Genomic DNA, 24,432 nt, shown 5'->3' on the forward strand with positions numbered 1-24,432 from the left:
AATTGTGATTAATATATTTATATTTATAGAATAGAATAATATTATTATATTGTCTCTATTGGAGCAGGTGCTTCCATAATAAGAATGATGGACCATTTCCTCACTACCGACGTGTTCAAGCAAGGTTTAACTAATTATTTAAATGCAAAGTGAGTTTAAAAATTATACGCAAACATTATTTGGATAAACTTTTATCGATTAATTTTTCACTTCTAATCAAATCTCAATGGAAACGTTTCAAACACGATTCATCCTTATATAACAACATATTCATACGCGTTAATTTATCAAACATTTATTCTTCAATTAAAATATGAAAATAAGACGGACTGTTCGTAACAGAGCTTATCAGAGCGCCGAGCAAAACGATCTTTGGGACGCTCTTACGAAACAAGCGCACAAGGATAAAGTCCTCGATTCCGCGGTAACGATAAAGGAAATTATGGATACCTGGACCCTCCAAACTGGTTTTCCAGTGGTAACGGTTATTCGAGATTATAATAACGGTGCAGCGACGTTGACACAGGTTTGCTAAAAAAAATAAAACGGCTCAAAAGTAAATCGGATTTATTACGATCGATATTTATCCACGTTCATCCATATTTTTCCCCTTCTCAGGAACGTTTCATGCTTCGTAACGGTACTATGGTGACCACGTCCAACGTCGAGCCACTTTGGTGGATACCTATCACGTACACGACCGAAACTCAATTAGACTTCAATACGACCCAGCCTTCTCAGTGGATGAAAGCGGAAAAATCGATCACGTTGACCAATTTGAATTGGAATTCCTCGGAGTGGGTTATCTTCAATATTCAAGAAACTGGTAAGAACTGGTATTAAATTACATTTGAATCGATTTGGATTAACAACTTTAAATCGTAATTATTTCCTTAATTTTTCTTAAATTATATATGTGTATACAATTTTAAAATTGATTACTGGTTTCAAACTTGATATTGAATATATCGAATTCTCGTGGAATTTAAAATTACAACTACAGAAATGAGGTGTATATATATATATTTAACCAATGTAAAGAAAAATTTCACTTCCGATTCTTTTCTGATTCTTTTTAAATTAATAGATACTTTAACACATAACTGCAAAGGAAAGAATAATAAAACTCGTGAAAAAGATTTGAAAAAAATATGCCTACATTAAGAAATTTGTATAATTGTCTTTAACAATTGCTTGATAGAAGCCTCTCTTCGAAATTTACTCAAGTTGAAAAGGGCCTCGATCTTACATTTTCCCCGAAATTTCCGCTTCCTTTAGGATACTACAGAGTGAACTACGACAAAACGAATTGGCAACTGATAATCAAGCAATTGAACAAGAACTCGTTCGGCAATATTTCAACGATCAATCGCGCCCAACTAATAGACGATGCGCTCAATTTGGCAAGAGCTGGAAGGTTAGACTACGCCACTGCGTTGAGCGTCACATCGTATTTAGCTCACGAGACTGAGTACTTACCATGGAAGGCTGCTTTCACTGCCATGCACTATTTGGACAGCATGTTGATCAAGATGCCGAGCTACGATCGATTTCGAGTAAACACGAACCTTTTTTCGAAATTTTGCGAGTTTCGCATGATCAAAAATATTAATATTTTTAGAGAGAGAATCACTTTTATACATATTCAAACATACCGTTTCAGGTATACGTTTTGAAACTGCTCGACAACGTGTACAAGCAGGTCGGTTTCACGGATAACGTGGGTGATCCCCAATTGACAGTTTTCACCCGCATCGATGTTCTAACATGGGCATGCAACTTTGGCCACGAGGATTGCGTGCAAAACGCAGTGAAACAGTTTTACAATTGGCGCTACACACCCAGTCCAAATGTGAATAATCCGTAAGTACGTTTGCTCACATACAGGGTGACAAAGAAAAAAGGATCCTTTACAGTCTTACGAAGAAATCTTCTTGCAATCGATCTCACGAAAGTTGACTATTTATTATTTATTTTTCTTTTATTTACCAACTAAAATTAGATAGAGAGATTGATCAAAAGTGAGTCGAAATTAATTCAAGATAATGATTGATTATATCAGTATCGAGAGGTGAGATTTTATAAAGGAAAGAAACAAAAGAAATTAAATATTTTTAACTATGTTAAAATTAAGTTGCAACAACAATTGTTAGTAATATATAGATGAAGAATTTTCACAATATGGCCTACAGAATATCGCCAAATTTGAAGATGGTCGTTTATTGTACGGCGATTCGATTCGGCGGACAAGTCGAGTGGGATTTCGCCTGGCAAAGATACTTGGAAACGAATGTCGGTTCCGAGAAGGATTTGCTTCACCACGCGCTCGGCTGTACAAGAGAAACGTGGCTGTTGAGTCGTTACTTGGACTGGACGATCACGAACAATTCAGGGATTAGAAAACAAGATGTCAGCCGTGTTCTTAATTCCATTGCCAGCAATCCTGTTGGCCAACCTCTCGCTTTCAACTTCCTCAGGAATAAATGGGCGAGACTCCGAGAATAGTAAGTGTCGATGTTTTAAATCTTGTATTTACATCTTATATCTTCTATATTTAAATTTCATCAAATTAATCATCGCCATTTAAAATATAACACCAATAATATTCTCTGTTTTAGCTTCGGAACATCGTTATTAACCATAAATAACATAGTGAAATCAGCCACGAGAGGTATCAATACCAAATACGATCTCAAAGATGTAAGTATAAGATGAAATTGTATATTTCAAATGAACGATGAAACTCATTAAGGGATACAGTATGTATCAAAATCATTAATAATTATTCAAAATATTTCCTAGAAAATTTAAAGCATCTCGCGAATAATTACACGTTTAAATTCACTTACCTTCTTGTTTTAAATTATTCACGCTGATTTCACGTATCGTTGAAATTCTTTGTTACTTGTTGCAAAAAACTTCACTCTACTGAGAAAACATTGATTTAATTTGATTAAAAAAAAAAAAAAGAAAAATCTTTCTTCTTCTATCTAGCTGGTAGAATTCACCAACGAGCACATAGGGGAGTTCGGAAGTGCGACAAGATCGGTGCAACAATCGATAGAGCAATCGGAAGCCAACATACGATGGGTGGAAGCCAATCACGCTACAATTCAAGATTGGTTGAAGAGATATACCGCGTAGCGATAAAAACGAGGCGGATTTAATATCATTTGAATTAACATTCGACGTTCACGGAGGTAATTAAAATTGCCTCGAATCGAAAACTCCAATCTGATAAATCGATCGTAATGTCCTCGAGCATTGTTCCATTGTTTAACAAACTCGTATGCTCGTATAATCCGCGAAAAATCTCGCGCTCTTTTTTCTTTCTTTCTTTCTTTTTTTTCTTTTCTTTTTTTTTTTTTTTTTTTTGCTATGGTTAAAACGTAGATCGTGAAAAAAAGAGAGAGGAAAAAAAAAAAGGAAAAAAAGTACGAAACAAATTATTAAGTGTTACGAGGCAATTAAATGTTTTCTTTTCTCCCTCTCTCTTTTGCATGTTTTTTGTAAATACGCGTCGAGCATTTAATGTAATAATAATAACGGAACGTTTAAAGATATTTATAGATGAAATAGGTCGAATTACGCAAATGTACAAGTATTTCGTGTACAACTCGTGCACATTAAATTCACATACATACTTCTCTGAATTGTTCGGATGGAGAATTAGTGTAAACGACCATTAAAATTTTAAAAACTCGTGGATAAACTTTAAATAGATTGCGATTAAGATATATAATTATTGTATAATGTTATAATATCGTATTAATATTATCGTATTATAACATTATATTGTATTATACATACGAATATTTAGAAATTTCTAACGTAAATTTTTCTGGATATTTTTTCGGATCAAATTCCAAACTGACAACAATTTTTCCCACAATTTTTTCATCGAATCTTCAATCTTCATTTAATCCTTTTTATATATAAATCTTCGATCTCTAACGATGATCTGACTCTGAAGTTTGAAAGATCTTAGTTATGTAATTCATAAATTTCTTTTTTTTTTTTTACGAAGAAAATCTAACGAAAAAATGTAATTAGTTTTCCGTGTCCGTGTTTTTCTTGTTGTTATTTATTCAAAGTTCGAGTCGTTATTTATGGGAGGTTTCTATTTCTCTTCAGCGATGCGAGGTATTTTTTTTTTTACGTGTTTTGAGCCCGTGTCTCTCGAATATTTTCTAATTTTTGAAATCCGCGGACAACGTTCGTTGGAAATAATTAATGACGAAAAGTTTTTGAGTTTTTGAGGAATGAAATAAGGAAAAAAAAAGAAAAAAAAAATAAATAAGAAAAAAAGAAAATAAAAGAAAGACATGCACAAATTATTTATTACAAATTTTCTATTTCGATATTTATTTCTTCTGTCACGCACAATACCGTGTTCTAAATATTTAAGAGATTCGAGATCTTCCAGTTTCTATGAAATTCCACCGTATATTGTTTTTCCATCGATTTCTTGGAAAATCGAACGCGAAATCGTCGCAATTCCATTTGTTCGAAGAACAAAAAAGAAAAAAAAAACATCGCTGTGAGAGTATTACGCATTAAAAAAAAAAATTGCGACTATAAAAATTGTATAATAACATTGTATCTCGGGTTCAATAAAGTTGTATCGATTTTTATATCTTTGCGAGTGTTTTATATCCGTAATGCGGTGTAAATTAATATCCCTTCACACGTGTCATCAATATCCTTTGAATGTTTTTTACCATAAAAATATTTTATACCAATATGATTTATTTATCCAAATGATGAAAAAATGAAAGATTTCTATTTTAATTTTGAATGATCGAAATTTTCAATCCTTAATTTTTGATAATAAAATTCTTCAAAGCTTGGAACATGTACGACAATTCGAAACTCATTCTTCAATCATCCTTCGTAATTATCAATTTTAAAATTCTCACAATTAAATTCCGACCAACAAGTACAAATAATCGTCCATTGTTCTACGATTTTGCATTTCTCGCAAAAAAATCCAAAGATTAAACTAGAAAAAAAAACAGAAAATCGTTATTGTACTTATAAAATGACTGAAGTCAAATACATAACTTTATTTCACTTATTAAAAACAAGCACAGCGTTACAAATCATTTAATATTCATAAAATATAATTTACAAAATTGGTATATATAACAATATTCGTTCGAAAATTTTGTACACAAAAAAATTGTACATTCGTGTGCCCCTGCTCTTTATTGATTTAACAACAAGTAGCCGAATAACGAGAATACTGTCACAAAAGTTATGGCTAAGTTATTCGGGACAATTGAGGTAGCTGCATTCCCATCGTCAGGTTCCATCCTATGAATTGTGTGGTTGAACCATGTGTTAATCTGTTCCGAATACTTCTCGTACCATTTCATGTTTTCCATAGCGATTTCAACCATGGAATCGATGCTGTTCGTTATGATCGAGATGTCACTTTCTTTGTTATTCAATTCTTTCAGCTACAAGATTTAACAAAGGTAAGTATCATTGAAAATTTTTAACACGTTCGATTCGAGCAACAAGTGTGTTTCATACAATAAATTTCTTCTTCGATCACTAATTTAATGGAATAAGCGAACCGAAACTGTGTGAATTACACGATTCAAGAATCTCTTTATTTATTATTTATTTAAACTTTTGGTCGACAAGTGACTTAATTGATTTAAACAATAAGATTTTTAACTATAAAAGTTATTTTAGAAAGGAATGTGATTGAACACTTAAATTGGAATTTTAATCTCAGAAAATGTAAACTTAAGACATATTAAAAATTTAAAGTAATTATACGTGTAATAAATAAATAAATATAATACCTTTGCAAGTTGATTTTGTGTGGAAATCTTAGGCGCCAGTTTAGAAATTAAATCTTGGACGCCTTCCCAATTATCATAGCTGAAAGTGAACAGATTGTAACAATATTCTTTGTTTCTTGTATCCTCATTTTTTACAATTTTACAGTTTAATTACGCATATACTTACTAATTGTGTAACATTTTATAATTATTTATTAGGAAATCTATCATCGTGTCCACCCCGAATTCCCCTGAATTATAAATGGAAGCAAACACAGTATTAATATCCTGTTTTCGGATAGAAGATTGATTAACCAGTGCAGTTCTGAGATATCTGAGAATAAATAGAAAAATCAGAATATTTTTGTTTCCTTTTTAGAAATGAATATATCGACGATCACCGAGATCGTTTAAAGAATTTATTCTCAAATAGACTCACGAGTTCAATGTCTCCTTATCACTGGAGCAACCAAGAGCATCAAGTATAATTTTCTTCTCAGAAGCAAAGTTCGTGCTTCGATACTCCTCCCATAGGAATTCCCACTTCTCTTGATTTCCTTCCCTTATAGCTGTACAATAAACCGCCGCTCTCGCATTCGGCGAAATCCTAAAATTTACCGTTGGAAAATTTCCTGTTCGTTTTACTAATCGAATCCGAATAGTCGCATCGCACGAAGAATTTATATCAAATTTATATTTTCAAAAATATATTCATCAATGCTAAATTAATCACGACGAGATGAGAAATCGAAAGAACGTATAAGAGAGAAAGAGAAGAAAAATTAGAAAGCAATCTTTCTCTTACGAATTTCCCTTCTTCATCCAATTGGCGAACAACTCGACGGACGTGTTCACGCAATTCTTATGGCCCAGTCTGCACATCCAGCTAAGGATGAGATCTCGACTCAAATGATCGGAATGGCTCTCCATCTCGTCATCGACGAAACCGATTTTCTCGTACATGCCATTGGCCAAAATCAAGGCGTATCGTTTGATCGAGTCCTCCCCTTTCTGCCCTTGGTAACGTTGCAGGATGAAATTGAACCCGTTGAAAAACGCCTTCCACGGTATGTAGTACTTCTCGTTCCGCAGATACGTGGTTCCGTTGAGAGCGACCTCGTAATCGACGTGGCCAGCCCGTGCCAAATTCAACAGATCGTCGATGATTTGGGCCCGATTCGTCACGTCTATCCTGCTGTGATCGGTTTTGTTCAACGCGTCGATCAACTTCCTCCACGAATCAACGTCGTAATTCACCCTGTAGTAACCGCTCTGTTGAACGTTCAGGACGAACCACTCGCTCGGATTCGGGTGGTGAAGAGTTCTCGGCCCGCTGTTCAACCAAATGCTGGTCCAAGTTGTCTCGAAATCGAGTTGGGAGCCGGTGGTCATGGTGATGGGTACGTAGAAATCGTCGATTATTTCGTTCGTGTTGAAACTTTTCTGGAAAAATTGTTTCCCGGGTTTAATTATTTTTACATCCTCTGAGATAAATATCGATAAAAGTTGTACCAGTGTCGATTGATATTCAAAGAATCGATGAAGAATTGATTCAGTGAGAGAAGAAAATTGTTTTGAGAAAATTGTCTCTATATACTCTTCGCTCTTATTCATTGGTTTTAATTTGTAATTAGTATATCAAAATGATTGATATCGATCAGTCAATCGATTAAAAATGATATTTGATGAGTTTCGTTTTCTATCAGTTACAATGATTCTCAATTCTCCATATTACTCCATTTGTTTATAGAATATTTTGCTCGTCAAAGTGTTCATATATTATTGAAAGAAAATAATTGTCGATTATTAAAAAAAGAAAAAGAACTACCTGAGTCAACGTTATCGTGTTGGCCTTCAATGTTGCATAAACGACGGGATATCCTCGCTGATTGGTCCAACCGTGCATCAACGTTTTCATATCGATCTGCCAATGATCTAGATCATTCGTCTCCTTGATAGCTTTATCGAAAGCGCTCCAAAGATCGTTCGGGGTCGAAGTGTTGAATCGACGTTCGGTTAAATATAAATTCACAGCGCGGCGAAACGTTTCTGGCTTCAATGATTTCTGTATCATTCGTATTACGCTGGATGCTGCGAAATAATATTTATATATTTATAAGTACAGTGATATTTCTCGAAATCAAAATTTAAAGTTGCACAGAGAATAATAATAATAATTATATAGTTTTTAACCTGGATTGATCATTGGATTAAAACGATGATTCGAAATTGGGAAAATTATTAAAAAATGTGATACCAGAGGCTCGTAAGTACTCACACTTCCCGTAAGTAACACTGTCGAAAATCTTGGAGATTTCGGCAGGCTTGCTGACCGGATTAATCATGGGATGGGTCGATTCTGAAGCATCGTTCTGCATAGCTACTTGGAGTTCATCAACCACGAACAGATCGTTGTATCCGTAGAAAGATCGGAACTGCGATGATTTTTATTGAGAGACGTTAAAAATATCTTGGTCACAACGTGTCCAATATTTTAATTCGAAACGTTTATTTCATTAGTTTAATATGAATACGGATATTGAAAAATTCATTCGTGTTCATGAATTTGTTCAAATTATGCTTACAATCGGTACAATAATTTCTTAGCTGTGATTGTTAACAAAAAAGGGGGAATTGGTTTATATTTATATATATAATCGAGAAATATAAAAATTGTAACAAATTTTCTAATACGAATAATTAGAGATTGGAGAATTATTATTGCCAGAAATGTGTTTTATATATATATATTATAAAGGACTTACCGAATTGGCAAGTCGCCATTGCATGAATTCGGCGAAACCTTCGTTCAACCATATGTAATCCCACCAATCACAGGTGACGAGATTTCCAAACATCATGTGAGCAAGCTCATGGGCGATTATAGTGATTATATAGTCCTCATACTTTGACGACGTTACATTTTTGTCGTAAAACAATCCGTATTCCCTGTGATATTAAATATTTTATTTTATATTCGATGTCAAAATAATTGTTACTTATGGATCTATTTACTGATAGCCGTAAATACGTAAGGAAGGAATTATAATTTTTTATCATTTTTTAAATTAAATTAAAGATATTGATTAAGATGAAATTACATTATTATTTCAAATTTTCATGTAATCAAGTAAACTTCTTTTATTAAGATAAGAATCTATTTGAGAAAGAATGAAATTCTTAAAAGAATATTAGTGAAAATTATTATCGAATTAATCAATCCTTTACAAATATCTGTTTGTAATAGATTCAAAAATATATTTGTTTAAAACCATATTCTTTTAACTTTCAAAAATTACTTTTAAGGTATTATATTATCTTCGATATATAAACGACTTTCTAGATTAAATAATCTGCAATTTAAACGCAAATGCTATTGTTCGCAATTGAATTCGATTATTATAAGAATAAACTCATATTATCCGGAGTTTTAAAACTTTTGTTAAAAAATTCGAGATTTTAGGATTCCTAAATCAAATAATTCGACACGATTTTACCTAAACGTGACAAGGCCCCAGTTTTCCATCGCCCCCATTGAAAAGTCTGGAATTCCGATTAAATCCAATTTCGGCAAATCGTACGCGTGTCCTGTTTCCACGTAGAGGCTCTCGAGGATGGTCTTGGCCGCGATTTCAGCTAACTCTCCCTTCGAAACTATATCCGGCCTGCCCCAAACGTTCACCTTCTCTTTTCCGCTTGTCTCTTTTACCGATTTGAAGTCACTGACGACAAATGCTATCAGGTATGTAGACATCAGGGGCGTTTCATCGAATGTGTCCACAACACGATCTGGTTTACTGTACGTACATAATTCGAGAAAATAATAATGGAGAATTATTATTATGCACGTTAATAATAAATATATTGAAAAAAAAATGTAGGATTTGTATTAGAGATTTATATTAACGTTTAAGAGCAAGAGACTTGTGCAGTTCCATTTTTGACAATTTTTAATTATTCACATCATTTTAGTCATTTTAGAGCAAAATTTGGACATCCATTACAATATGTGCAATAAATGCAGATTTGGATTTTTTTTATTTTTTTGTTCAGATATCTTTTTCGTATTTGTGTGCATAATTAACAAGTGCAATTTCTTTTTACATATTGCTGGAATAATTCAAAGATTTGAAAAATGAAAATGGAAATCTGTGAAAATATCTATTTTTCAATCAATGTTCCCTTTAGTCAAAGTGTCAATCGAAACGATTAAATTTATAAATAATTTTTCTGATTTACTCGAAGTTGATCGTAACAGAGATTCTTTGAATTATAACAATTCAGCATAAGATAAAAGAGATAAACAAGCCTAATTTAATATTTTCACTCTCTTTAAAGCGTATTATTGTTTTTATCCCGCGTTAAAATAAATTTGACGTTTATTTATTCTTTTCAGATATACTTACTCCGTTGTTTGAGTTTCCAATCGAGGCATATTGCTGAGCGTATTATACACTTCCTTATATCTTTCGATCCTGATCGCGAATTTTGCTTTGAAAGCTGGTTCATCGAAGCAGGGGAACGCTTGCCTCGCGTAAATCGGTTCAAATTGAGTGGTAGCCAGCCATCTTGAAAGACAAAATGAAAACAGCGATGAAAAGACTGCAATTATTTATGCAAAATAAAATTTTCGACGAAGGAAATAGAGATCAAGCAGACTCTTGTCCTTAAATAGATATTAGTAGAAAGCTATATTCCTCTGGAATCCTTTTTACATAACAGAGACGACACGTTTGAATTTCGCGCCATCGAAATAATAGATGTGCACTCTGTAGATTTTTATTTAATAAATCCATAATTATTCTAAGACAGGAGATTAATCATCATAGCACAAAGATTTTTCTATATTTCTAAACATTCGTAGCAGCATAAAATAAAAAAAAAATCCTGATCTTTCTTACTCTACTCACCGAACGTTTCCTTTAGAATCGGTGTAATAACTTCGATAAAATCCTTCCATATTGTCGTTCAATTTGCCGAGAAAATCGATCTGAAGGGTGACGATATCGAACGAGACGTAAGTGTCCAAGAATATCGTGAGCATCTGAGTATCCGTGTTTTCTCTAACACCGCTCACACGTAGCGGATTTTTCACTTTCGTAACGGAATTCGTTTCGTACACCGATACGTTCTTTATGTCTAATTTGTTAGAATGTATTACTATGCGAGATACGTAATTCGATTTAGGTTTCATGTCTATCTTAACGTTTCCATCGAATGTGAAGTTCCTTTCCTCGAAGTAAGGAGAGAGGGTAATATCGTATCTCAAAGGAGAGAATAATTTCGGTAAACGGTAACTGCTCGATGGATAATTTTCCTCGAGCCATTGGTATATCTTTGGAACGTTGTTCTGATTCCATTTCAATTCCCGTATCGCGTTATCCACGTAAGCTCTCGCGTTTTTCAATGATCCCTTTTCCTCCAACAAGTTGACCAGTTCGACGTACTGTGAAGAAGTGATGAATTAAAACTTTTTTGTTTATTTAAATAAATATCTTTTACTGATATTAGGAGATTAAAAATAATAAATTCGGTATCAGATTTTATTACAATAAAACTGTAAAGGAGCAAATTTTGCTCTGCAATTTGCCAAAAATGAAATGATTTTATCGATGCAGATTGACTTTAGAAAATTAAATGAAATTTATTTTTGGATATTTTTCTATGCATCACGTGTATCATTTGTACATTGTAAATTTCCAATAAATAGTTAAATATAGTCTATTTATCTTTGTCAGCCTTTTAGTCAAGATATTCAATTTCATTCACAAAGAAGGAAAGGAATTACCTTTGCGTAAAGCTCGTTTGTGAACACCTTCTTTCCAATTGCATTCACTATACTGTTCACGTTGGAAACTTGCTCGTAACTGTAAGAAAAAAAGAATCATTGTATTATTAAAAAAATCTATCGTGTAACTTTGCAATTTACTCACATTTTATCATAATTTTCTCGAACGAAATCTATCACGGTTTCAACCCCTTCCGGGCTCGAATTGATAACGGAAGTGAACACGCTCGAACGATCTTCGAATCGTATTCCCGAATTCTTCGTAACCGCCTTTTGGAGCAGACTTTAGAACAAATAGAAGAATATATAATTATCGTTAAACGAAATGTAATAATATCAATTATCATTTACGTTCACATAAATAAATCTTACTCTTTGAGGAGGACATCTTCCGTGGCGCAGGATAGAGATTGAAGAATTATTGATTTTATCGCTGAAAATGTCGATTGTGTGTAAAGTTCCCATAAACGATTCCACAATTGCCTATCGTTCTGTTCAGCGACCGTGCAGTAAGATACACTGCGAATATTAGCTTCAAGTCTATGAAATATAAATATATTAAATACAATAAATATACGTAACGAATAATTATTATCTTATTTTTCAAATCAAATGATTAAGACATACATTAAATTATAAAAGATAGTTTAATAAAAAAATAACGATACTAACGCTGCACTGTTGTTTGAAGCATCGAAGTGAGATAAAGCTTGCGCCTTGCAATCCGTTACGTCAAATTTGCATGCCCATTTACGAACGTGCGATCTGAACAACAACGTGACGTGATCATCTTTTGATTTATCCTTAAATCCAAGCTTGTTGTATATCGGTGTTAAAAGTGAGGTCACGTATCGCTGAAATACAATTAAATGATTTTTACAATGGAATAATTTAAACACTTTATCACTTTATTATAAACAAATTTACGTTTGTATTATGTTTGCATTAATTGCAATTGTATTATACGGAATATATAATTATATTCGTGGAATAACTTTGGAGGATCGATTCTGGGGGCCGAAACAAACACAAAAGTTGTTGTACGAGAATTTCGAACGAGACTTGTTTGTTAAGTTTGTTAAGCAATTGTAAGCCAATTTCTTAGTTGAAGAGAGACGAAGATAAAATGGGACAGCGGTGTAACGATCGAAATAAACAATCTGATAATAGACACGCTTATTCGAATTATTATTTCCCAATACATACAACGAACGCATTGTAATTATCCTTTTGCTCCAATTGTTTCTGTACGTAAGTCAAACCGTTGAAGAATGCTCGCCACGGTATGTAATTCGTTTCATTGACCAGATACTGCGTCGCGTTTAAAACGACGCTGTAATTCAATTGCTCCGCTCTGCCAAGATTTAACAAATCATCGATTAACGCTGCACGATTGATTTCGTGTATCGTCGAGTATTTATCGCTCTTTAAGAAATCGGTTATATCTTGCCAAGTTTTGTAATCGTAGTTCACGCGATAGTATCCTGCAAGTTTCATATCAAACGGATGAAAATTAATATTGTAAATTTAATGCTGATAATTATATAAGTAATAATTAAAAGACAATTGTCCCCTCCCCAAAAAAAAAATACTCTCGAAATTTTATATGTTTGCAATGGATTAAAAATTTGCAGATACTTTGCATTGTTCACGTTCACTCACCTGATTGTTGCACGTTCAGTAAATAAAGATGTTTACTTGGCAATTGAACGCTATCTTGGGTAGCATTGAACCAAAGTTTTGGCTTCGTGTCAGTGAAATTTGGATTGTTAAGGTTGGTCCAACTGATAGGTATATACCAAGTGGTTTGAGGCGATTTGTCATCCGGGTTCAAGAGGAATCTGTCTTGTCTGAGTTTCATACGATCTTTTTGTAAGGTAACGTAAAGGACAGGATATCCGGGTTGAGTGGTCCAATTATTCATGATGGCGAGGAACAAGTTTTTAATTGTTTCGTCGGTTACTTTTTCTTTGAACGCCTCAAACAGATCCTCTGGCGTAGCTACGTCGTATTGCCTGTGTAATAATTATCATAAAATGTGGAAATTATTTGCAACTATTATTATTTTCATTCTTATTCGATGATTCAAAGCAATATAATTTTTATTCTTAGTAAATTATGTTTTCTAATTTATGTAAAACAATTTTGAACTAAGCTTTGGAATTAGCTTATGGTACAAAATTAAAAAAAAATATTATTAAATTGGTAATAAATAGAGTCATGGTAAAAAATGAGAGTTAACGAAAATTCTTAATTTTAAGTTAAACTTTACCGCTTCTTTAAGTAATTTCCAAGAGCCTCGAAGAATTCCTCGCGACCCAATACCTTCTCTATCATTCTTATCACGCTAGCGGATTTAGCGTAAGATATCGAATCGAATATTCCTCTAATTTCTGTTGGGCTGTAGACATCGTGAGTCATAGCGTGTGTGGATAATGAACTGTCTGCCTCGAAAGCCGAGTGAAACTGTTCCACGATAAACTGAGATTCCAAAGACCAGGTTGGTTCCTCCTAAAAAGTATTATTAATTAATAATCTTCTAGACTCTCTCTTATAAAATATAAATGCCATAAAACAAAGAAGGAAAGAATTTCAATTAATCACGATTAATTTCCGACGCAAAAATCAAATTACCGTCCTTCTTCTCGTGGAAAAGATTAATTAATGTACTAGGAATTAAATATTCAGAAATTATATTCTCGCTGCTAAATTTATCAAAAAGAAGAGTTATATGAATCGAAATCATTCTTAACGAAAAATTTTCGAAAATATCAAGAAGAAAAGTCGAAGATAAAATATATAATTTCTACATTTCTCGTAATATTTACATTTTTAGTTGCAAAGTACTGGAAATATCTCGCGAAACCCTCGTTCAACCACAAATACTTCCACCAGTGTGGGCTGACGAGATTTCCAAACCACTGATGAGAGATTTCGTGCGATATCACGTTTATTATGCTCTGTTTCGACGCGGTGCTCGATAATTGGTGATTGTACAGTACGTTCCTCTCCTTGTAAGTCAACAGGCCCCAATTCTCCATTGCGCCCGACACGAAGTCAGGCAGCGCTACCATGTCCAGTTTAGGCAGTTGATAAGGGATGCCCAACGTCTTCTCGTAGAAATTAACGAGGCCGTTCATCACGGACAGGGCATATCGTCCATCATCGATCGCGTCTCGCCTTGCCCAAACTCCGAAAATGCTGTCGTTCAACCACGCGAAGTCGGAAACGACCAGGGCGGACAAGTATGTCGACATTTTCGGCGTTTTCGCGAAACTGATCTCTCTCCTTTCGCCCCTGTGCAGAATAAATTTTCGTAAAATTATTAAGAATGGAACATTCTGGAAAATTGAGAGTTTTCATATTAATGGATATTATGAGAATATTAGAATGATATTCCTAAGATAACAATTCTTTGAGGAATATAAAAAATGTATATATACGTATTTTTTATTCTCTCGAACGTATTCAATCTTAGAACATCGAGTGAAAAGAATGAAATTTTGCAGAATTCAAACATAAAATATAAAGCATTCAAGAAAGAGTAATTACGTACTGACTTAGCTCCTCATCAATCGGCATATTACTGACCGCGTTAAAATTTTTTGGCACGGTAACCTTCAGTTTGAAAGTCGCTTTCAATGCTGGTTCGTCGAAACACGGGAACATCTTTCGAGCTCCGACTGGCTCCATGTGCGTGGCGGCCAACCATCTGTCATGTAAATAATATTCAATTGCAAAAACTTATTACATTTCACTTACTATAAATTCAACTCGCCGTGATCAACGCAAAAGTATCCTCATGGATAATTAATATCAAATGATAATTATTATAAAAAAAATTAGACTACTACGCAACGTGAATGACTTTAGTGTTAAACGAACAAGGAAAAAAAATTACAAAATTCCTCACCTCGTTTTACCATTACCATCTACGTACAAGCTTCTGTAAAATCCACGCATCTCTTCGTTCAGACGTCCCGAGAATCCTATCTTGACGAGTACATTCTGCCCGACTTGCAACTCTTCGTTGAGCACGATGACCATGAAATCGTATTTTTCAATTATTTCTATTCTGCTAATCGCGACCGTTTCGTTTCTTACATGCACGAGAACATCACTGTGATCTAACCCCGACGAATGTAAAGTGATATTCTGCGTTTTCCCTTCAACGATCGCGTTAATCGATACAGTTCCAGAGAACGTAAAATTATCTAACTCATTTACATCGGTTTGTATCCAGACCTCGTACGACGTTGGCTTTACGCTCGCAGGCAGCCTATACTCCGTTTTGCTCTCGTGGTGATCTTTGTTAAACGAGATTAACCACGACGTAATCGGTATCGAGTAATTCTTCGCCCACGACAGTTCGTATTTAGCTATCTGGAGGGCGTTGTTCAACGAGTCCAAGCTATTCTTCAATTCTGCCTCGTGGCCCTTGATCAAATTTTCGAATTTGTCCACCGATCTCTGGGTCGAGAAACGTTTCGAAGCTAACGAGAGGATGCTCGAAATCGTGTCTGTTCCGTTGTAACTGGAAATAGTTTGTTAAAAAGAATTAGTTAAAGTGTAACGAGGAAAGGGAATAAAGGTCATTGATCATCTAACGTGTTAGATTAAAATTTTGTTTCGTGAGGACTTTCGAAAATTTAGATTAGGCTGTAACGAAGAATTAAAGAGATAGTAAAGAGAGATTGGAAATTGGAGATTGAATTGTTTCTGGGCGTACAATTTCGTCATTTCAGCTTGATATTTCTCAACGAAATCGAGCACGAATTCCGCGCCGAGCGCGCTCGAACTATAGACTGCGGAGAATACGGCGGAATTGTCCTGCATTCGAATTCTGCTTTCCGTGAAATTCTTCAGCGCGTACAATAGATATCTGAAACAATGTCACGATCAAATTGCAAATCTTGCGTGTGTAGATATATACGCAAAATTAAATTTTAATTTAACTTAAGTTTTTCAATTTTCTTCGAATCATAACTATACGTTCGACATTTTAAATTTTGCATAAATATTCGTAGTCTAGTAATAAAAAAAAAAGAATGGAACGTGTAATAATTTCAAATTTAATTGAAAAAATATCTCCGGCGTGCACCGTTTTATTCTTTTAGTTTGAGTTTCTTTTTCTCAAATTTGATCACGTTCTTACTTTTCCAAAAGCACAGTATTCTGGGTGCAACCGAGAGCTTCCAATATAACCGTTTGTTCGGTCGCGGAATTTGAATCGTAATATTGTTTCCATAAAAAGTCCCAATCTTCCGTCGTTCCATATTTTACACCCATGCAATACGCGACAGGTCGTTGATTCGGATCAATTCTGGAACATTGTAACGAAAAGATTTTATTATTTCTTCTTCCCTCTTCTATTTCCATTTAAAACAAACAAGTTTGTTCGATATCAGTTGCAAAATGCTTACATCATATTATCCTGTTTCCAATTTCTAAACATTTTGGTGAAAATCTGCACGCAGGACTTGTGGCCATAGTTGCATGCCCATTTGTTCAATTCGTTTCTCAATAACACCGTTAATCTATCGTCTCTTGGACGATCCACGTACCCGACACGTTTGTACGTGTCCTCGATAAGGAGGAGGACAAATTCCTAAAGAAATTATTTTTCAATCGAGAGACCGAAGATCAAGGTCAGAATGAAACTTTTTTGTTAAAAAGAAAATAAGAAATTTTTGAAAAATATACATAATTTTTCTAATATCATTAGTTGATAAAAGAAATTAAATGTCCCAATAAACTGTGTATCTTTTATATCTAAAAAATTTAAATTTAAATTATTCGAAATGTTTCGATTAAATTAAATACAAAATAAATCAGAATCACCAAGATAAATAACGAATGATCGAGAAAAATTTTGTTAAAACGAAACATCTTTGTGCATATGTACATTGAGTTTGACGAACCTTTATATGCTTATGATATTCATCGAGTCCAGAAAATCGTTGATCGAGGTACGTGAGGCCCGAGAACACAGCTTTGAACGGCAAATAATTATTTTCTCGTTTAAGATATTGCAGGCCATCGAAGGCGGTTCCATAAGGAAGGAAACCAGTTCTGGCTAAATTTAATAAATCGTCGACTATGGCGGCTCTGTTAAGAACGTGTATGTCCGCGTAATTTTTGCTGTTCAGAACTTTGATAATACGATACCAGGACTCGTTATCGTAATTCACTCGATAGAAACCTGAAAATTTCGATTGGTGAAACGATATTTCGAGATTTGAGAAGTGTTAATTAAACAATCACTTCTAACGTAATAATATTTTAATTAATAGTAATAGAAATAAATTTCGAATAATGGAGAGAAAATGAAATGGGTTCAAAAATACGATCGTTATATCAAGATATGTTTAAATTATAAGGAAAAATATCGACCATATTCAGGATGCGAGATTTACTGAGAATAAAAGATTAGATTTTTGTATATTACACTTTTCTTTTATAATGCAACATTTTAATCGATATCACTTGCAGCAATCTATAACATCATGATCTTGATTAATCATAAATATCATTCTTCGTTTCTCGTGATAATTTTATTTTATGCAAAAAGAAGCAAAAAAATTAAATAGAAAAGAAAAGAATGAAAATGAAAATGGTATGTGTCAGTGAAAAATTTCAGGACAATTATCATACATATATATGTATTGATTCAAAAATTGCAAATTTAAATTTCTTACTGAAAAAGAGATTGAAAAAACAATAAAATTTACGTTTCTACTCTCATTATATTCCAAATCTATTTTGTTATCGTTAAATCAAAGTTTTTATCGTTGAACTCTCGAAATCGTGTGTTTTATACTCAAACTATAGATAAGTTATCATTTATAACATTCGTACGTCGAAGATTGTTATATTTATTCAAAATCAACATGGTAAATCGTATTTGTGAAAAGGCATCGTATAAGTTTTGGTAAATATATTTCCCGTTTGAACGGTGCCACTTGGAAATGGCGTATCGGCAAAATAAATACGTACGAAATAAAAATGTACATACGATGTAGAAAAATAAGCTACAATGTAAAATATGTACAGTTAGTTGATCGTTGAACATTGGTTAAAATGGATGAACGTTGTTTGTCGTGTTCATTGTTCTGTTTCTAGGCAGACACGCACTTGATAAACAAAACAGGTCTACGATAAGCGTAATAAACATAGTTGATAAAGCTCTTTATAACACTTGTATCTACTACACTATTGTTATCAATCATCATTTAAATTTAATTATCGTGTTTGAACGAGAAAAGATAAAGTATTACAATCTGTTTCTTTTAAATTAATTTTGAATAATTTTTAAATTAATGATGCGAATTCTTATCGTCTTATTTTTCTTTGATGCAAAAAAATGTTTCAATAATTTCTACGCTCATTTTTAAAATTTCTATCATCCTAAATACAATTGACTCTTGTATACTTAATTTAATTTACAAAAAAAAAGACAATTTAGCTCTTCTATCCTTCAAAACTCATCCTCAATATTTTTATCTGCCTCTAAACGAATGCCTTTTCCATGTTTAATTCACGAAGAAGATATTGATATTTAAAAAAATTTAAAGAAACAACTTGTCACATATTCCTCACATTACCTACTTCAATCCTATTTCAACCTTCGAACACGGCAATTGTCTGTCAAGTCGTTTGAAAAAAATTGTTTGAAATTATTTCGAAGAGGATATCTCGCCATAACAAAAAATTCTTCTTTATTTAGACACGTTTCAATGATTTCGAGACGATCCTCGTTTTTTTTTGATAGTACTCACCGGCACTTTGGACGTTAAATATCACCCATCCCGAGGATTGACTGATGTTAATCGTGTCGCGTTCATCTTGCAACCAATGCTCCACGTTTATTCTATTGAAGTTTGGATTTTCTTGCGTGGTCCACGTGATCGGTATGTACCACCTCAAGTTGGTAGGTGTGGACTTGAGATTCCTGAGGAGGAAGCGTTGTTGTTGCAATGTGACCACGCCATTCTTGATGGCAACGCTTACGACCGGAAATCCGGGCTGCTCCGTCCATGTGGTCATGATCGGGGCGACGGACACGTTGTACGGTGGTTTCTGGCGATTGATTTCCGTTTGCAGCGCCAGCCACAGATTTTCTGGTTTCGCTACTTTAGCCAGTTTGTTACTGCAAAGAATACAAATTAATGGGATCGTGATCGAAGAATATTTTATTATACTTAAGAGATTAATTTTTGAGTATACGGGATGGATAAAAGTTTACGTGTCTGTAAAATATCCAATATTATATTTTTAACTTCAATAATTTTCTGATATTAAATTCGAAATTAAATTAATAATTATCATTACGCAATCAGATAATTTTGAAGGCTGGCATCGAACACTTCGGATCCAAAAATGAGATTCATCATTCGTACAATACTCGCTCCTTTGTTATAAGTAATCGTGTCTCCTATACTGCTAATTTGCGATGAATTTTTCACATCTCGGGTCATAGGTTGAGAAGTCTCGATCCCGTCGGACGCATAAGCCGTGTGATGTTGTTCCACGAGGAATTGTTCCTCCATGTTCCACGTTTTCTCCACCTGGAAAACGTAACACACGAATAAAAACCGTTTGACCGTAATTATCGAAAAATTATATGAAATTTACGTATATACGTGTTGTTATATATTCATCTACCACGTATAATATCCCATGTTCTTACTTATACAGTGCCAAATATTGGGAATATTAGCCTCGAACAACTTTTATTATCAATTATCAATCTCTACCTTCTCTACTCGCTCTGACAAAATATTGGAAGTGACTTCTTTTATCAACTATCGATCTCTACCCTCTACTATGAATAACGTTCTGTATTGGCAAAATATTGAAAATATTTCTGGCAGAAAAATTTATTTTTTTATCACAATCTCTGTATCAGAACTAACACTCTACATCCTCACCTGCGCAGTGGCAAAATATTGAAAGTATCTGGCAAACGCTTCGCTCAGCCACAGGTAGCTCCACCATTCGGGGGTGATCATGTTTCCAAACCACATGTGGGTTAACTCGTGGATAATCACCGAGGCGATGTTTTGTTTCGCGATGTCCGAACTCGTAGCCTCGTCGTACAACAATCTTGATTCACGATAGGTGATGAGGCCCCAATTCTCCATCGCGCCTGCTGAGAAATCGGGCACGGCCACCATGTCCATCTTGGGAAGTTGATAATTTTGTTGGAAACGGTTGGAAAGATATTCGAGACCTTGTACGCCGATCGTCAAAGCGTATTTGGCCTGATCGATGGCCTCTGGCCTGGCCCAAACGTTGAAATTTTCGAGTCCCTTCATTTTCACGGCCTCGAATTCCGAGATGACGAAGGCTACCAGATAGGTCGACATAGGGATGCTTTCCTCGAATTCGTCCCAATAACCTTGCTCTCTGCAGACGATTCGTCGCAAAAATTTGTCGAGTCATTTATTTGAATATCAATTTTTATTTATTTGTATTTTAATTTTAGTCGGAATATTTTCATGGTAGAAAACGTCTAGTTTTGAATATCTTTTTGCATTAATTTTAATTTTATATTTGTTCAAAATGTTTCAGGTAAAAATTTATTAATTACATTTTATTAATATTAATGTTTCAAGCTATACGGTTACTCACACTTTTATGGTACTCTTTAGTCGCATATTGCTTAGGCAAGTATATTCTGCTGGCCTCAAAATTCTGATTATAAATTTTGCCTTGAAGCTTGGTTCGTCGAAGCAAGGAAAAGCATGCCTTGCATGTGTTGTTTGGAATTGCGTGGAAGCGAGCCACCTGAATCGTTTAAAAAGAAAAATTCGAAATTTCACAGGGTCTCTTTTAAACTTTTAAACTCTAAAAGTATCGAGAACTAAAATCTTAAAAAATTTTGATTTTTAAAATCCTTCAAATCTTTTTAATTTACAAATATAAATTGATAAACTGATAAATTGACAAAATTACAGCAAAATATACGAAATAAGGCTCAAATCTGAAAATCACAAATTCAAAAATTTTCATAACTCACCCATTCAAATTATAAAAATAATAAAAAGATCTTTAAAAGAACATTCATGTATGCAAGAAATGAAAATTATCTACATTTGTGTACACACATTTATAATAACTAAAATATTATCATTTAATGGTTTAAAATTTTACCTGAGAGTTCCTTTGGAATCGAAGTACGAGCTTCTGTAAAATCCAATCATGTCGTCCCTAAGATTTCCTCGGTACGCAATATTAATCGAAACAATTGTTTCCGGGATCAGCTCGTTATTAAGCGTAATCTCATATTTCTCCGTTACATTGTCGTACGACGTTTTCGCGATCTCTTGCAACTCTTTGTCGCACGTGACCGTCAATTTCAATATTTCCATTTTATTATAATGAAGCGTTATGGTGTTGGTCGATTCTCGTACACTAGCGTTGATGTGCACGCGTCCCTCGAATTTGAAATCATCTTTCAATTCTGGCATCAGTAAAATTTCGTAACTGGAAGGGACAACAGTTTTTGGCAATCTATAGTCGAGATCTTGCTCGATCCCTTTCGTTTCATGTCCAGCGAACAGCAAAAGGAGGACAATGGTGGAAATTTGGTTCCAGAATAAATTCATGGTGATGGCGGTGACAATATTTCTTGTCGTTCGATATTAATCTGTGTTATAAAAATTGTATACATTTATATATACATTCATCATTGTTGTTAAAATAATATAAATGAATAATATGGCGGATTTATCTTACTTAAATTCGGAATATTGTGAATTTTACGGAAAGGAAAGTGTCTGCGTCACTTAATGAAATGCGTGTTTCGAATCGATGAGAGAAAACTTGAAAAATACTTTAGAAATACGATAAAATTTTTTTTTGTAAATCGAGATAAAATATCTTTCCGATTGTGAAATGGAAGAATAGAATAATTCGACTTTCCTCAAAGATAACGAAGTTTGATTTTTCTCTATTCTCAAATGGAGAAAAATTCTTATAATAAAAATTCTTCCCTTTATTTGTCGCCTAAAAATTTCACGCAACAATTACAAATACAAAATTCTTAATTATTAAAAGAAAAGAAAAAGTCGTTTCCTCTCCAACTTTTCATCGATTAACCTTAAATAACAAATATTTAATAACAAACAATGTTGGAGAAATTCTCTCAAAGAGAGAAGGAGGAAAGAAAGAGAGAAAAAATTCTTTGGAATCGAATGAAAAATTGTCAACTTACGTTCCCCTGTCAACTCGTTCAATTTAGCTTCGATCTAACACCCGTGCCGGTGTATCTTCATAGTCACATCCTTCCCCGCTAAAAGAGCAGCGGCTACGATGGCAGATATGTCCCCTACGAAAAGTGAAAGCTACACCAATGTCGGATGCGTATCGCAATCCGTTTCACGGACACAGAACACGGTTCACGATCGAGTGCGGTCCGCGACACGTTACTTTTATTAATAGACGTGCACACTCTCGATAAGAGGCGTGATGTTTCTGCTAAATCTTCGAACTCGCCGCGATCCCGCGGCCTACTAGATCGCCGATCTTTTCGTCGCCAACTTTTTTTCTCTCTCCTCTCCGCCGGTCCCATCCAATCCGATCCAATGTGTGCACATTTCGTTATTTACTATCATCAATTATCTTATCGATGGCTCGGCCATTATTTCGTCTCTCGATAATGAACGTGACTTAATATCAATGTGTCAATCTTTCGAAACGAAGATATTACGAATTTTCCTTTTTTTCTTTTTTCCTTTTTTTTCCCCCTCAAATGTTCAACGACCGAACGAACGTTCTTTGTTTTTGAACGACACGACCTAGGATAATAAATGATCGAACGTAGTTTATCGGTTTTGAAAAGTAACCTTGCGAAGACGGGATTCTTCGGATAATTTATTTTCCATAGATTCGATAACTTTCGAAAATGTTGATAAAGTTGGGTCGTGGAAGGCGTAGAATTTTTCTTTCTTTCTGTGTGTGCGCATGTAAGAGAGAGTTTGGTCCTCGATTCATCATAGATTTGCTTAATGTGTCAAGTGTATTTATGTTTTATGACTCGTTTTAACGCGTAATAGATTTATTTAAGAACATATCTTATTTTATAAATATGTAATTTGCTTAATTGGACTTGGATTCTTGATTCAAGATTATCTCAAGTGAGCGTCAGGTTATTGGATTTGACATCAATTATTGGAATTCTATAAAATCAAAAATAAGGCGTTGTTTAGAAGAAGAGGAAGAAAAAAAAATCAAAGTGATATTTTTATTGGAAAATATTTATTGTTACGTTATAGAAAATCTGGGAAATGATAATTAAAGTATTATAATAATTATTAGGTTATCAAAAAAACTCTATTATTATTTTTCCAATAGAAAAATATGTGACAGATAATCATGTTAGATAACTTTTGTAACGTTGATAGCTCTAAATAGTAATTGAAACTTAAAATTGGACGTGTGTTTGGATAGTACTTAAAATGAAATTTTCTTCTTCAATTTCTTCTTCTTCAACATTTTTTTTTTCCTTTGAATTATTACGTAACTTTCTTAAATCATCAAATCTTCAAAACTCAGAATCGTCTCTAAGAATAAAAAAATATTTTAAAAGTTTTAAGCTTCTTGAAATTGTGACTTTTTTTCTGCTACGAAAAAAAAATACGACAAAATACTCTCTTTGTTACGTACATTATATTACAATTTAATTAAAAACGATGATCTTGAAATATTTAAAACATCTTTATCTTCCAAGTATCACGACCTATCACCATGATTTATCATTAGAAGCAATTTATTTTTATCTCGTAAAATTTTTTTCTCCCTCCAAACTCTTCTCCCTCCATTTAGAATATAAATTCATCCAATTAC

General features: G+C 33.8%; 2 protein-coding genes across 3 annotated transcripts in view; one reads left to right on the forward strand and one right to left on the reverse strand.

Moving 5' to 3' along the window:
- LOC107999228 (aminopeptidase Ey) overlaps positions 1 to 4,634 on the forward strand; it is a 37,039-nt gene extending 32,405 nt beyond the window's left edge. For both annotated transcript variants that reach the window (XM_062077162.1, XM_062077161.1), the window contains exons 8-15: positions 68 to 149; positions 343 to 526; positions 619 to 826; positions 1,279 to 1,556; positions 1,664 to 1,863; positions 2,193 to 2,504; positions 2,619 to 2,700; positions 2,995 to 4,634. In XM_062077162.1, coding sequence (XP_061933146.1) covers positions 68 to 149; positions 343 to 526; positions 619 to 826; positions 1,279 to 1,556; positions 1,664 to 1,863; positions 2,193 to 2,504; positions 2,619 to 2,700; positions 2,995 to 3,144 — 1,496 coding nt within the window. In that variant the 3' untranslated portion in view covers positions 3,145 to 4,634. The remainder of the gene's footprint in view (positions 1 to 67; positions 150 to 342; positions 527 to 618; positions 827 to 1,278; positions 1,557 to 1,663; positions 1,864 to 2,192; positions 2,505 to 2,618; positions 2,701 to 2,994) is intronic.
- Positions 4,635 to 5,028: 394 nt separating this feature from the next.
- LOC107999358 (putative aminopeptidase-2) lies at positions 5,029 to 23,174 on the reverse strand. The gene is made up of 31 exons (XM_017059123.3): positions 22,802 to 23,174; positions 21,739 to 22,234; positions 21,217 to 21,372; positions 20,514 to 20,991; positions 19,915 to 20,150; positions 19,362 to 19,732; positions 17,505 to 17,785; positions 17,007 to 17,191; positions 16,739 to 16,906; positions 16,313 to 16,465; positions 15,497 to 16,117; positions 15,140 to 15,295; positions 14,412 to 14,880; positions 13,856 to 14,094; positions 13,246 to 13,598; positions 12,790 to 13,067; positions 12,256 to 12,437; positions 11,956 to 12,123; positions 11,729 to 11,866; positions 11,584 to 11,662; positions 10,706 to 11,241; positions 10,202 to 10,363; positions 9,293 to 9,592; positions 8,561 to 8,744; positions 8,074 to 8,230; positions 7,624 to 7,886; positions 6,601 to 7,238; positions 6,235 to 6,402; positions 5,983 to 6,129; positions 5,817 to 5,895; positions 5,029 to 5,462 (listed from the first exon to the last, which is right to left on the reverse strand). The coding sequence occupies exons 2-31, from the start codon at positions 22,191 to 22,193 to the stop codon at positions 5,208 to 5,210; spliced, it is 8,055 nt and encodes a 2,684-aa protein (XP_016914612.2). The 5' UTR covers positions 22,194 to 22,234; positions 22,802 to 23,174; the 3' UTR covers positions 5,029 to 5,207.
- Between the last annotated feature and the right edge of the window lie 1,258 nt (positions 23,175 to 24,432).

Source organism: Apis cerana, linkage group LG7 (assembly GCF_029169275.1).
Source record: "Apis cerana isolate GH-2021 linkage group LG7, AcerK_1.0, whole genome shotgun sequence".
Lineage (NCBI taxonomy): Eukaryota > Metazoa > Arthropoda > Insecta > Hymenoptera > Apidae > Apis > Apis cerana.

Excerpts from the sequence above, each read along its gene's own strand:
- LOC107999358 (XM_017059123.3), bottom strand. The coding sequence starts at position 22,193 with ATGAATTTATTCTGGAACCAAATTTCCACCATTGTCCTCCTTTTGCTG. Across the intron at positions 15,296-15,496 it reads GATGGTAATGGTAAAACGAG|ATGGTTGGCCGCCACGCACA; the intron begins GTGAGGAATTTT and ends TTTACATGACAG. Across the intron at positions 11,242-11,583 it reads CAAACGAGCTTTACGCAAAG|TACGTCGAACTGGTCAACTT; the intron begins GTAATTCCTTTC and ends ACTTCTTCACAG.